This window comes from Perissodus microlepis, chromosome 11, assembly GCF_051167445.1.
Source record: "Perissodus microlepis isolate ML-2025 ecotype Zambia chromosome 11, ASM5116744v1, whole genome shotgun sequence".
NCBI classification, from domain to species: domain Eukaryota; kingdom Metazoa; phylum Chordata; class Actinopteri; order Cichliformes; family Cichlidae; genus Perissodus; species Perissodus microlepis.
The window spans coordinates 18096556-18112008 of NC_140471.1; the positions used below are offsets into that span (position 1 = coordinate 18096556).

General features: G+C 43.5%; 1 protein-coding gene across 1 annotated transcript; it reads left to right on the plus strand.

The window, feature by feature from the left end:
* Positions 1-2772: 2772 nt before the first annotated feature.
* Positions 2773-4421, plus strand: LOC146377532 (chemerin-like receptor 1). Its single transcript, XM_084942626.1, has 2 exons — positions 2773-2782; positions 2883-4421. Exons 1-2 carry the CDS (start codon positions 2773-2775, stop codon positions 3956-3958), a joined length of 1086 nt encoding a protein of 361 aa, XP_084798752.1. The 3' UTR covers positions 3959-4421.
* Positions 4422-15453: the final 11032 nt, after the last annotated feature.

Genomic DNA, 15453 nt, shown 5'->3' on the forward strand with positions numbered 1-15453 from the left:
GTTTATTGGAGATTATGTATCGGAATTTCAGGAGCAGGACCACGCCTCCAAACACGCTCCTTCCGGCTGTCATCTATATAGGTTCCCCTAGTTCTGCAAGCTGATCATTCTCGTTTACGTGCCCCACCCTCCCTCCCTCATTGTTCTCTATTCTTTAACTTCTTCGCTTCTATTTAGTACATGGGGATCTGCCAGGCCTGGGAGCCATCGCAAGTCCCCTTCAAGGCCTTCCCCAAACTGCAGCTCAATTCATGTCAAAGCCATTCACCTTTACCTACTAAAACGCTGTCAAACCTAAAATGAGGACGTGGGCCCAGCTAGTGAATTGTAGTTTCGTAGTTAAGTGAAACATTTATTCTTTCAGGTTTAAAGTTGATCGTGAATTCGATGTTGTAAAGTACATTTCAAGTGTGCTGCAGAGGTTCACATGACGTTATGGACTTTGGTCACAAGGTGGCAGAATTCAGAAAGGTGATGGTTAAGCCAGAAAGATTTTGATACATTACATTGCCAAAAGTATTCTCTGTAAACCCCTAACTCGAGTGACATCACATTCTTCAAACTATAAGGTTTAATATGAAGCAGGTCCACCCTACAAATCTTCATGGAAAGCTATCCACAAGGTTTAGGAGTGTGTTTATGGGAAGTTTTGGCCATTCTTCCAGAAGCACATTTATTAGGATGAGAAATCCTGGCTCACACCAAACTTTACACTTGCTGCAATGCAATCAGACAAGTAGCATTTACCTGGGAACCACCAAACCCAGATTTGTCAGTGGAATTTCCAAATGGAGAGGTGTGATTGGTCACTCCAGAGAACAAGTTGTTACGGTCCCTGTGCCTCGCTGGTCGACTCTCCATTAGGCAACATAGTTGTTTCTGTTTTTTACTCTCTCCCTCCTTCCTCTCCCCCTCTCGCTCTCTGTCTTTCGCCGCAGCGATGCTCATTACGGGCTCCCGCTGCTGGCCCACACACCTGCTCTCATCACCACACCGGTCGCTGATCCCAGCTGATTGCTATTTAAGATAGCGGATCTGCGCTAGTCTTCGCTGAATCGTTGAGCTATCGGCGTCAGTCAAACCTGCGAATCTGCAAATCTGAACCTGTGTATCTGTGCGTGTTGTGACTATCCTGCTAACCGGACCTTTTGTGTGTGTAGATCTTTTCTGGAACCTGATTACGGACTACGAGAGGAGTGGCAGTGGAGAAGGAGTTGGAGTTTTGTACAGAAAGTGTGGAGCACCTCTTCCCAACCCCTGTATCCCCACGGACCCCTTTCCCCTGCACATCGTGTATATTCACTTGGTGTTGTGTTCACTGTAAATAAACGCACTATCTTTCGCCTAAGGAAAACCTGGCCTGTGTCTGAGTCCCTTTAAGAAACCTTATCACAAGTCTTCACTGCTTTAGAATCTAGTGCCAGCCTACTTTACCGCACTGCATCTAATGCTTTCCATTGTGCTTGGTGATCTAAGGCCTGGAAGCAGCTGCTCAGCCATGGAAATTCCATGAAGCTCTCTATGTGCTGTTTTTGAGCTCACCTGGAGCCCATGTGAAGTTTCAAGGTCTGCAGCAACTGATTCTGCAGAAAGTGACTTCTACACACCAATTGCCTGAGCATACACTGACCCCACTGTGTGATTTTCCGTTGCCTACAACTTTATGGCTGAGTTGCTGTTGTCGCTTAAACTTTATTATAATACTACAAACAGCTGACTCTGGAATGTTTAGTAATGAGGAAATTTCATGACTGAACTTGTTAGTAGTTTGTAGCATTCTAGTCTGGTACCACACTGGAATTCCCTGAGCTCCTGAAAGCTACGCTTTCTTTCACAAATGTTTGCTGAAGCAGTCTGCATGGCTACCTGCTTGATTATATACACTGTTGCCATGAAAGTGATCGAAACACCTAAATTCAATGATTTGGATGGGTGAGTGAACACTTTTAGAGAAATAGCATTGATGCATCTTGTCTGTTTCACTTCCACCTTTCTATGAAGCTGTTTGCATTTATCTTGGGTGAAGCTTGAGATGCATAGAGAATAATGATGTCATAATGCTGTGTAAAGTTCTTGGTAAATGTGTATTTGCTTAGGTGAACACTTTTAAGGAGTCACCCGTCCTATTATTTAATTATTGACCTGTTGGTGCTTTTGTCCTATACTTGCTTAGTGCCTATAGGCCACCATCAAAGGCAGGCAGATGCTTGGAGCCCAATGCCAGACTTTGACATTTAACAATAGTTATCTTAGCTAGTACCTTAGTGTGTCTTGCTAGGCACACCAGAGTCTGTTGTTACTGAGTCGGGTGCACCAAACTGGGGGTCAGAGTGGGAAAAGCAGCAGTTGACTGCACTGTCTTGACTTGTTAGTACACATGACTGTTTAAGTTGATCAGTCAGAGACTTCGCACGTTCACACTTCTAATTTCACACCTCTAGTTTCACACGTCTAAAAGGTGTTTCCAGCAAAAGGAAAACATTAATAAAATATATGTAACTACAAATAATTTCTCAGTGAAATATGATAATACTCTTAGTGAAATAAATACTGCTCTTCTAAGACTTGTTCAACCTTTCAGTTTAATCATGGAAATATTAAATAATATCCAGCAAATATATCACTCAGCCTTTCCTGCTGCATGAGCATATTCTGAGGTGTTTCTGTTCTCTTTTGCATAAACTGAGAGGGAGGAGTAATGGCAGCAAATAAAAGCAGCAAAAGACAGAGACGAGTGTAGATTAAAGACAGACTCTCTCAGCTAAAAGGAACATGGGGTCTGGTGAGAAACTTTCGACATACATTAGCATTTCTTTTAAACTATGTCGGCTAAAAGATAATATGAACTTTTGATAAACTGAATAAAGTGGTTTTTGTTTTAGGTAACATCAGTTCGGCTGCAAATCCATCACATGGAGTGGAATCAGCTTTGAGACACATACAAACAGCCTCTATTGTCATCTACTGTGTGATATTTATAGTTGGAACTCTGGGCAATGCTCTAGTTATCTATGTGACGGGCTTCAAAATGAAGAAAACAGTAGAAACAGTTTGGTTTCTCAACCTGGCCATAGCTGACTTCCTCTTCACAGCCTTCCTGATTTCCTCGATCATTTCTCTCTCTCAGACTCACCGATGGCCTTTTGGACAATTCATGTGCAAGCTCAACAGCTTTGTGAGCATAGTCAACATGTTTGCCAGCATTTTTACTCCGACAGCTATGAGTGCTGATCGTTGTTTGTCCATCTGGGTGGTGGTGTGGGCACACAACAAGCGCACAGTCTGCAAAGCTCGGCTCATATGTGTTGGTATCTGGGTGATTGCTGCGGTCTGCAGCACTCCTTATGCAACTTTTCGCACTGTTGTGGAATACAATGGGGCACATTACTGTGGTTATTCTATGACACATGAACAGCAATGGAGTCTCCACATTTTTCGCTTTCTTATGGGCTTTGTGATCCCATTCCTGGTCATATTTGTGTCTTATGTGGCCATAGGCATACGTGCAATGCGCATGTCAAGAACAAGGAGACGCAGATCTCGCCGAATCATTTTCTCAATCATTTTTGCATTCTTCATCTGCTGGTTGCCCTTCCATGTTTGCAGTTTTATAGAAATAAAGGCTGTGACTAACCCAGACCTCAGGAACATTGTTAGAATCATGGGTCCTCTGACTGTGAGTCTGGCTTTTCTGAACAGCTGCCTGAACCCCATCCTTTATGTTTTCATGTGTGACGAATTCATGAAGAAGCTTCGGCAGTCCGTATGTTTTGTACTTGAGAGTGCTCTGGCAGAGGACCACATGTCGTTCTTGTCCACTCGCTCCATGTCAACCTTTTCAAATACTGCCCAAAAGTCAGAAGCTGCTGCAACTTCAAACAGGACTGACACGGCCGATTTGAAATCCTTCACAGAAAGCAAAGTGATCGTCACTGAGGAGACACCGAGCACTGAATAAGATTTCAACATCAGGCAATTTCAACTGAAAAAAAAAATTTTTTAATTGTTCGTGTCAAATTGACTGACACAGTGCACTCATGCATAGATATTAAAAAGTGTGTGTTAAATTGTTACTTTGTTATAAATTGTTCTTACTGTTGCAGGGAGTATCTCGCTGTGCTCCCTCCAAGTGTAAGAAAGAAATGTTCCGACTTTTCTGATTAGTCACACTACAGAAACCCTTTGTGGCTTTGCTTCAGCTTAAAGTTGTGATTATTGATTTACTGATTAAAACAACCAATGTTACATGAAATGTGTTTTTTAAGGGTTTTCAAGATTACATTTGGTACGATTTCTATTTGTGTACATAACTTTTTCATCTTCGAGCTTGTTAAACCATGTTTATTAGTATCTGCATCTATTACACTGTCAGAGACTCAACATTTATTGGTCTCTATGTATTTTTAACCTGTGAATAAAAACATGCCGATTAAATGCTTTTGTCTGTCTTCATGACAAACCTGACACACACACTGCGTCACCGCTGATCTAACAGGATGTCACAGTGTTCTACATTTGACTTGGAACACACTATGTAAATAACTATGAAGTGCAGGAAATGAACCACAGATTCACTCAGCTAGTTCTAGGTATCTTGCTGCACGCATATACTGTTCAGGCCTTTCTCACTCTGGGACTCAATATCAGAGCAGTAGTAATTACACTATTCACTCTAAATGTTTTTGCTAAAAAAGTTGCTAAAAGTTTGCCTTTCATGAGGATAGATATTGAACTGTAAAAGCCATAGTAAATATCAGTAATGTTTGGTTTTCACTAAGGATCTCCAGAGGTAAGCAAGGTTATTTGCCAAGTCAGCATCATCAAAACTTTCTATGATTTATATCCAGTAGATTCTGCAGAACTGTAAAATTATACAATATATTGATATATATTATACTGATATATTTATCACTTTGCCTACACTACACTGCACTTAACATACATTTCTGAACTGGTCTTCATCATTTGTGTCCTTTCTTCTACTAGCTGCAATTCTAGCAGTATAAAAGGAAGTAAGAAGAAGGAGTGTAAAAACATTTTATACATGTTATAAATCACTCACATCAATCATACACACATTCCTGTGACAATGTAATGCACAGTTCTTCAGTGGTTTTAATGAGGTGTGGCTTTTGATGGATCTTTCAGTCCAGTCCTTGTGTAATTCAGCATTCCTCAGCTATTTTTCCCTGTTTCCCTACCTTAAAAGTGGCTTTTTGACAGCCACCTTTCCACAGAGACCGTTTCCGATGAGCCTTCATCATGAGCAATAGATGGATCAGCTGAAGGGCCAGATGCATGTCTAATGTTTTGTGTCAATTTTATGCTTGTTTTTTCTCCTAACTCTTAAGGACATGACTTTCAGATACTTTTTGTAGTACTGAAAGAGTGTGTTGTGGATAGGCGTAGCTTTGGGTCACGTGGTGTCGGTAATAGTAATAGTGATTGCTATATCACCTGTTCACGTCCCGAGGGAATTTTTGTGAATGAGTGGGTGATGGGGGAAGTCGACTTTTGCTGACCGCTCAAGCTTAGAATGTTTATTTGATCACTGTTTTTCTACGGATTTTAAGGATTTGATAACAAATAAAGGAGTTTTAACCTGGAACTTTGACTTACGTTTTAAACAGCGGGCGCGTCAACATTATTCCCCTATTCAGCTGCTCGGCGACTCAAAGGCTTGACAGTCGCCAATAGAGAGTACTACACTATTTGACTGCAAATAGTCTGTAGGCCTGCTACTTCTTCTTCTTTTCTACATTTGCCCGGTTCCTCATTTTTTAAGCACACAAAAATGCAATTTTATGAATGTCAAACTGTGTCATCATTGACATTTTTTCACAGAGCCAACAAAAGAAATGAAAACAAATTATGTTTTTGTGAGTCTGCTAATAACAAATTGCAAACTGAAAGGAACAATTTAAAATGAGTCCGTTGCTAAGTTGTCTGTTATGTGTTGACACAACACTCATTCATTCCTTGAGCTAGATGCATTTTTATACTTATCATATCTTACTTACTATCTTACTATCTTACTCATATGTCAGTGTTAAATGGCTTTAAAAAAATCCTCTGAAAATGATCAGCTACAAGGACTGAACTGAAAGTGAATGAAAAAGCAGCTGATGTCAAAAGAAAAACCTTCAGGAAGGCTGAAGAACTATTGCTCAAGATCCCTTGATCAACTGCAAAACATAGCAAAACATTACAAGAAAATCAGATTCCTTGGAAGAAAAATACAAGAAGCACTTCAAGAACACACCCTTCCGCCAACGCAGTTCACTCTCTGGGCAGCATTTACTTTTAAGGAAATAGTGCTGTAATTTTTAAATATTTGTTTTTGTTTTCTTTGTTCTTTTTAAACATAGCCTACTTTACAAAGTTTGTAGCGGAGTAAAAGAAAAGAATAGAAGTTTGATCTTAATTGACCTTGACAAAAAAGTCAAAAGTCCAGTAAAACGTGAGATTTAGTACCTTATCTCCATCTAAAACCAACAATTAGACTTTGTCCTCTGTCTGAGTCTGAGACCAGTACACCAAGCACCAATTATCTAATCTTTACAAGTCCTGCTATGATCAAGGAGACATCCTGGGCTTTCTATTGGTACTATGGAGGCATGTGACACACGACACAGGAGCTCTAGTTTTACACTCCAACTTTATTCACCTCCAAACATGAACTGAGCATATTGTGCCCAAACACAGCAGAACCCTTCCTCCCAGCTTGGGTGTGAGTGGAACCCTCTAGTGGGTTGTCACACATGCCCCCCTCCGAACACCCAAACAACAGTCCACTAGTCCAGGACCCGGGGCTTAATCGTCCAGAATGGCTGAAACGGGAAGTCCAAGAACTGGCTGTGGGTTCACCAGGCCGGGAAAGACAGGCCAAACCCTCCGCCGGCCACACGAGTGCCAGCGGGCACGGAGCAATCTAAGAAGGAGGGTCAGAGTCCAATGTTCCGGCAGCAGGTGGGTGGCCGCGGCGGGGGGCCCAGGCCGGCACCACAGGAGCATCCTGCAGAACGTGTGCAGGCTGAACACTGAAACTACCTCCTGCCAGCCCCCAAAATCCAAAAAAAAATAATTGGGACCTGGTGCAATAACCTGAAACGGGCCGTCATAAAGCGGACGCAAGGGGGGTTGATGGGGATCATGCCAAACAAAAACAAAAGGAGAAGATTCCAACAAAAACATCTGGTAGGCATTGGTGCACGAGACCAGGGACAGAAAAGGGGGCTCCAGGGGGGCGGAGTGCCGGCACCGAGACATCAAAACACGGGTGGGGGCTCTCAGGCAAAAATTCCCCGGGGACGCGGAGGGGTTGCCCAAGGACCAGTTCAGCGGGAGAAACCCCGAGGTCCTCCTTAACCGGGCTGCACAACCCCAACAAAACCCGAGGCAGACGGTCGACCCAGTTACCACTCGTTAAGGAAGCATAGAGTGCGACCTTGAGCGAACGGTGAAACCGCTCGCACATCCCGTTAGCCTGCGGGTGGTATACCATGCCATGGACCTTGACCCCCGGGCCGTCAGCCATGGCGGACCAAAGTTCCAACATGAACTGAGGGCCTCTGTCCGAGGTAATGTCAGCGGGGGGACCAAAACAGGAAACCCACGTGGACACGAACGCCCTGGCCACCACCTCAGCTGTTGTGGAAGCCAGGGGAACCGCCTCCGGCCACCTGGTGGTGCGATCCACCACAGTCAAAAGGTGTGTGAAACCCTGCGACTATGGGAGCAGTCCGACCAAATCGGCGTGCACATGTTCGAAACGCCTACCAGGAATGCGGAAAGGTTTCAGGGGCGCCTGAGTGTGCCTGTGGACCTTCGAGCATTGGCACGGAATGCATGCAGCAGCCCAACTCTTTACCGCTTTCCGCAGGCCCGGCCAAACAAACTTGTCGCTGACCAGCTTGACCGAAGCGCGGACGCCCGGGTGAGAGAGAGCATGGATGGAGTCGAAAACACGACAGCGCCACGAAAGGGGAACAATGGGGCGCAGGCGACCTGTAGACACATCGCACAGCATACGTGGACCACCATCCCACACTGGCATGTCTTCCAGCATGGGGACAGTCTGCGAGGACCGAAGGGCGAGGACGTCCCGGTCGGCACTCTGCTCTGCAACCATGGCGGCGTAGTCGACACCGACATACACTGGCGAGATCAGCGCGCGGGACAGGCAATCAGCGACCTGGTTGGATTTATCAGCCACGTGCTGAATGTCCATGGTAAACTCTGATATTGCCAAAAACTAGCGCTGCTGGCGCGCGCTCCAAGGATCAGAAACCTTGGACATGGCAAAAGTCAGAGGGTTATGGTCAACATATGTGGTAAAATTGTGGCCCTCGAGGAAAAATCGAAAATAATAATAATAATAATAATGGATTGGATTTATATAGCGCTTTTCAAGGCACCCAAAGCGCTTTACAATTCCACTATTCATTCACTCTCGCATTCACACACTGGCAGAGGCAAGCTACGGTTGTAGCCACAGCTGCCCTGGGGCAGACTGACAGAAGCGAGGCTGCCATATCGCGCCATCGGCCCCTCTGGCCAACACCAGTAGGCGGTAGGGTAAAGTGTCTTGCCCAAGGACACAACGACCAGGACAGAGAGCCCAGGGATCGAACCGGTGACCTTCCGGTTACAAATATGCTTCCCAACCCCCTGAGCCACGGTCACCCATACGAAAATGTCGCGTCACGAGATGCAGAGCCAGCAACTCTCTGTCAAAAACACTGTACTTGCGCTCCGCATCACGGAGCGTGCTACTGAAAAAGGCAAGGGGCTGCCAGACGCTGGAGACGCGTTGTTCCAACACGGCGCCCACTGCTACATCCGACGCATCGGTGGTCAATGCGATCTCCGCTGACAGGAACGGATGGGCAAGCAGAGCAGTGTCGGCCAACGCCAACTTTACCACGGAAAACACACGGAGGCAGTCAGGGGACCAGTCAACGGGGTCTTTTGCCGTTTTACCTTTTAAAGCAGCATAGAGCGGTTGTAACAGGTGAGCAGACCAGGGAAGGAAAAGATTATAAAAATTCACCATTCCAAGGAACTCCTGCAACGCTTTAACCGAGGCGAGATGCGGAAAAGCTGCGTCGGCCTGGACCCTGTCCGGCAACGGGACCACACCGTCAGCGGCGATGCGGTGCCCCAGGAAATCCAGGACCAAACTGGCACTTCGATGGGTTGATGATCAGGCCGTGCTCTGCGAAACGCTGGAAAACCTGGCGCAGATGAGATTCATGCTTGCCCACCGAGCTGCTGGCCACCAATATGTCGTCCAGGTAGACGAAAAGTAGCCCACGCAAAACAGTCCATAAGTCACTGAAAGGTCTGGGCGGCACTTTTCAACCCAAACAGCATGCACAGAAACTCAAAAAAAACCAAAGGGGGTGATGAGGGAGGTATTTGGAACATCCTCAGCACGCACCGGCACTAGGTGATATCCCCACACCAAATCGATTTTGGAAAAGATCGTGGTACCTGCGAGAAGGGCGGAAAAATCCTGGATGTGGGGAATCGGGTAACGCTCATTCTCTGTAATGTTATTTAAATCCCAAAAATCCCCACACGGTCGCCACCGCCCATCTGGCTTGGGAACCATGTGAAGTGGAGAGGCCCAGGCGCTGTTCGAGCGCTGCACAATGCCCAGGCGCTCCATGGCCGCGAACTCCTCCCGAACGACGGACAGTTGTCGAGGCGATGCGCATGGGCGAACACCGGGGGTCCAACCGTGGGGATATAATGCTCAACCCCGTTGTTTTGCTGCCGCACTGGAGAAATTAGGAGTTGACAGAGACGGAAACTCTAACAGCAAACGCTGAAACACATCTCCGGAGGCCACTAAATTGGCCTGGATGAGGGGGCCGGCGGCCCGGGAAAAACGACAGAGCATCAATCAAACATCTGTGGGTAACATCGACTAACAGCCCATGGGCACAAAGGAAATCGGCGCCTAAGATAGGCACAGAGCTGGTAGCAACAACAAAGTTCCACTGGAATTCCCTGCCGTGGAAACTAACAGTCACTAACCTTTCTCCATAAGTTGCAATAGGAGAACCGTTAGCCGCAATCAGCCGCGGGCTGTGGCCTGCCGCTAAATGGCGCTCTGGCGCCAAAACGCTGATGGTAGAAACAAAAATCTTTCCCGCGGTGCCGCGGCACAGCAGTTCTTGCCGTCACCATCAGCTTGTCTGCTCCAGAGAAGGCTGGTTGGGGTATCGCCGGATCTACGGCTGGGGCGTGCACTATAATGGACGGGAGCACTCGTCGTTTGTGTGTCTCCCTCCTCAGTCTGGCTCTCACCCCACTCTTCTTTAATCCCCTCCTGGTTACCTTGTTATTGTGAGTTTTTCGATTTCTGTGTCCATGGAGTATTATTTTGGGAAAGTAGTCCGTGGAAGCGGAGTAGGAAAGCCGGAGGCCGGGCTGCAGCTGCAGCCGCAGCTGGATGAGGGAGTCCCTGGTGTAGGTGAGCCTTGGGGTCATGTCGAGTGTCAAAACAAGTCAGATAAATCACAAAAATGAGGAAAAGGAAAAGAATACAAATATACTGAGTAGACAGCAAAAAACAACAATGAACAGAGCATTAAAGTTAGAAAAGAACACAAAACTGCTCAGCTGACTGGCCGGTCGACTGCACGAGCAGCGACCCGGAACCGGAAACCGTCGCACTGTCGCAGTCTGACAGTGAGGGCCTGAATGCTCCGGTACCTCTTGTCAGAAGGCAGTAGGGTTAAGACTGTGTGTGAAGGGTGTGTGGGGTCCTCCACAATGCTGGTGGCATTACTGATGCAGGATGCTGTGATAGGTGTCTGTGATGGAGGGAAGAGAGACTCCAATGATCTTCTGAGCTGTTCTGACTATCCGTTGTTGGGTAATAGGAGTAAAGATTAACGGCACCCTCTCAGATAGATTGCCTAAGCCCTTCTCTTTTTGTTCTGTTCACTAGGCCTTTAGCGCAAGAAGTCAGACAAAACAATGACCTTAAAGGAACTAGAATAGCACCACAAGAACATAAAACAGGATTATTCATTGATGATATCATCACATACATCCAAAATCTGGACTCAGCAGTTCCTAAATGTTTTACAGTCCTCGCTGAATTTGGTCAGAAGTATACTTAACATTACAACAACACAGGTACACGTCAATTACGCTCCAAACAGATCACTTGAACTAAAGTATAAACTAAAGTGGGATATAGAAACTATAAAATATTTAGGAGTCATGATTGCAAAAGACTTGAACAAGACTTGGCAAACTACTCCACTATTAACTCTTTAAAGCCGGTCAGAGCGGGCACGCTCCGTTTTGCGTAACTATTTTTAAATCCCTGTACAACCGGAACCACGTAAGCTAGCGCAATAAATTTTTTTGCACATGGAGGAGGAGGAGTTGTACTACATCTTATGCCATCAGCTTGTCCTAGGTCACGGTTTCCTTCCACATATAGCTTTGCAAAAATTGCATAAAAACCACTTGCAGGAACAAAAACATAATATTCCAGAAACACACTTTGCCGGTCTGATCAACTGTTCATAACACTTCCTACATTGAAATAGACATCAGCGCGAACAATCGCATGTCCGCCATTACCTGCCCAAAACCGGAAGTGATGTCATTTTCGCGGAAAATGTAGTTTTTTACTTGTAGGCCTTAAAAGCCTATACTGGTGTTTTTAAAAGTTATGTTTGACTTTATGCTTCTCTGAATAGTTGCTGGGATGCTTAGAACTCAAATTACACTGTTGGAAATAGTTTATTTTGATGCACATGCTGTTTTCTTTGCAAATTTGCATTATAGGATTGTTTTTCGTTTTTTCTGCAGTATATAAAAATTGGTGTATCTCAAAAATAAAACTATGAAGACACCCAAAATAAATTTCCTGTGGTGGGAAACTATTTTTTGCAACTTTTTTGTATTTAAAGTTTTGAGGGATAAACCTCTTAAATTTCTCTAATTAGAAATATATGTAAAAAAAACAAAAACAATTTTCAATTTTTCTGTAGTTTATTGCACTTTTTTGCAATTTATGTGGTTACTATGGATTTAATGCATAAATATTATTAAAATTTGGGCTATAACAGTTGTATTGATGTATAGCAACTTGAAATGCTCCCAAAAATGGCACTACAGCATGTAAAAATATAAAGTAAGCTCTGGCGAACTTGGTTCTATGGTAGGTCTTAAAGGGTTAACAGTAACTTAAATAGCGAGTTATCCAAGTGGTTGACAATAAATCTGGATTAGAGTTCAAGAATCGAAGTGATTAATATGATGTTACAACCTGATGTGAGTAGGAAGTGGGAGGCCACACACGGGTTTAAATGCTGTAAGATATTTTAATGAAATAACATAAAGAAACCCAAAAAAAGATTAAATGATACACAGACATGACTGCATGCACCATATTAGGATAAAACCCAAGGGAGCCTAACAAGACACAGAAGGAGTGCATACAGGTTGGGTCAGAATTTTATAATACACTGGGGACTGGCCTTCTCAGGTGTGCTGCATCTGAAATTGGGTCAGCTCCACCTACTACATACCTGAAAGAGACAGGCAATGAAAAAACAAGGCCAATCCACTGGCTATTACAATGAATCTATTTTTCTCTCTACCAATCCGAATCCCAGACTCATAGTTCATGGGCTGGGGCAGGCAAATATCAAGGTTCTTATGGGCAGGCAGGAGGCCAAGGGTCAAATTCAAATTACTGCAGTTAGAGAAGGAGGGGGGAGAATTTTCTCTACCGAGTTTAAAATAATATTTTTATCCTGCCCAAATGAGAAACACTGTGTGTTGGTGCTCTTCAGACAATGCTGCTAAATGGAAGGAGGTAGAGTTGACCCAGGGTAGAGTCCCACCTCAAGCCAGATTGAGAGAGAAACAGCTCAGAACCCAAGATGAGGATAACATCACCGTAGCAGAAACACTAGCAGTATGCATAGAGATATTAAGGAGATGGAAATTGGAGGAAGACCACCCTCTTCTGCTGTGGCCTTCAGGCATCAGCCTCTTCAGATCAGGATAAACTGACCAGACATTCACCAGGTGGACTGACAGAGGCCTAACAGCAAGAGGCATTTTGACCAACAGAAATAATTTTGAGACATTTGAAAAAGTTTAAAAAAAAAAGAAAAAAAAGAATTTAAAATAGAAAATAAAGACGTGTATTTTCAGTTAAGACACTTCACTGACACACAGGTGAAACCACAGTTATCAGCTGCCAGTAGTGTGGTAACTAGACAGATATCACCTAAAACTGTTCCTAAACTTTACTCTTTTCTACAAAAATGCAATGAGAACAATTCACACAGTATAAAACTCAAATGGGAAAGAAAAATGCAAAGGGAAATCCCAGAGAGTGGCATCAGATGTCGAAACACAGTTCAAACAGTGGGGAAGAGGGTGTGTGGCCTCCCACTAGCTTAAGAAACTGGAGAGGATTTGGATGGAAAACTCTAATACGAAACTTTACTACACCTTATATTAAAAGAAAACAATTTAGAACACAACATCCTTGCTGGAGAGATTAATGTCAATCGTCTACATGTCTTGTCGCCATTTGTTAAAATACAACCATTCTGGTTAGAAGTTAATGGAATCATTGAAGTACTTCTGAAATACAAAGTTCCCACTAATCTACAAACATTTAACCCATTCACTCAGTGAAGCAAAATGACAAATAAAAACAGGAAAACACAGAGGCCAATGTAAGTTGAAGACAAACTCTCTCAGCTAAAAGGAACATGGGGCCTTTTGAGATACCTTAAAACATCATGTTAAAGGTGATAGTATTTCTTAAAAGACTAAATAAAGTCATTTTGTTTTTAGGTTAACATCACTTCACCTGCAAATCCATCACCTGGACTGGAAGCAGTTTTGAGACACATACAAACAGCCTCCATTGTCATCTGCTGTGTGATATTAACAGACATGAGCAGTAACGTTATAAATTACAGTAACACGTAATCCGATTACTTTTTTCAAGTAATGAGTAAAGGGATTACTATTACAAAAAGGTAATTAGATTACTGTTACTTTCCTGTAAGCACGCAGTGTTACTGCGTTACTAAAACCGTGATTTTTTATGTGAGAGTGTCTCATGACAATGACGTAATCGAGTGCGATGTTCGTGGCGACAGCTGTGTGCAGATCAACAATGGATAATATATCGAGTACGGGAGAGAGTAAGAGCATGCAGCGTTTAAAGTGTGGAAGTACTGACCTTAATTTGAGTTTGATTCCGTAAAAAGGGACAAAAACATTAGCGTCCGCTGTACACTGCATGGGAAGAAAACTTTTTACAGCGAAAAAAAAACCCCTAAATTTCCAAGCAAGCACCGAGTACGCTACCACAGAATGGGAAATTCACAGAGAAACTCCAGGATCCTTCCAGTGACCGCTGTGGCAAACATCCGCCTGCCCCACTTCTGCTATACAGGTGAAAATAGAGCAACAGGACGGCTGAGTCTTTAATTTTATTTATTTTCTACTGTGTTTTACTTGCATCTATTTGAAAATAGGTTTAAATGTTAAACAAATTTCTTCCAGTCAGAGAATGTTGCATATAATTTAATTTTTGCTTGATGCATAAAGTTAAAAGATTAAAACTGATAAAACTAGTTTTATAAAGAGACTTTTTCATTTGATTACACTTTATATGATGGATCATGCAGAAAAAGTAGAATTGGGCTGAAAGATCTATTGCTTTATTACCTATACAGGTTGTAAATCATGTTTTTTAAAAGTAACTAAGTAATGGGATTACTTTTTGGGGGAAGTAATCAGTAATGAGTTAATGATTACTTTTTCATGTAACTTCACCAACACTGGATATTAAAATAGAAAATAAAGACTTGTTCTGCTATTTTCAGTTAAGACACTTCTATGACACACAGGTGAAACCACAGTTATCAGCTGCCAGTAGTGTGGTGGGGGAAATGATACTGACATCTATTAGACAGATACTACCTAAAACTGTTCGACACTGTTTTATGTTTTCCTACAAAAATGCAATGAGAACAATTTGCACTGTATAAAACTCAAATGGGAAAGAGAGATGCAAAGGAAAATCCCAGAGAGTGATTGGCATTTGATGTCCATAATACAGTAAAGCTCCACTAACTCAAGAAGCTGGAGAGGATTTGAATGGAAAACTGTAATACAAAACTTGACTACACCTTATATTGAAAGGAAAATAATTCAGAACACAAAAACCGTGGAGTCTGGACCCAGGATCAGGATCAACATCAGGCCTCATAAATGCGCTTCTGAAAGAATGATCAACAATTCCCATAAATACACTTCTAAACCTTGTGGATAGCTTTCCCAGAAAAGTTGAAGGGTGGGCCAACTTCATATTGGAGGTAAACAGGCAAATACTTTTGGCAATAAAGCGTATCAAAATCTTTGTGGCTTCACCATCAACTTTCT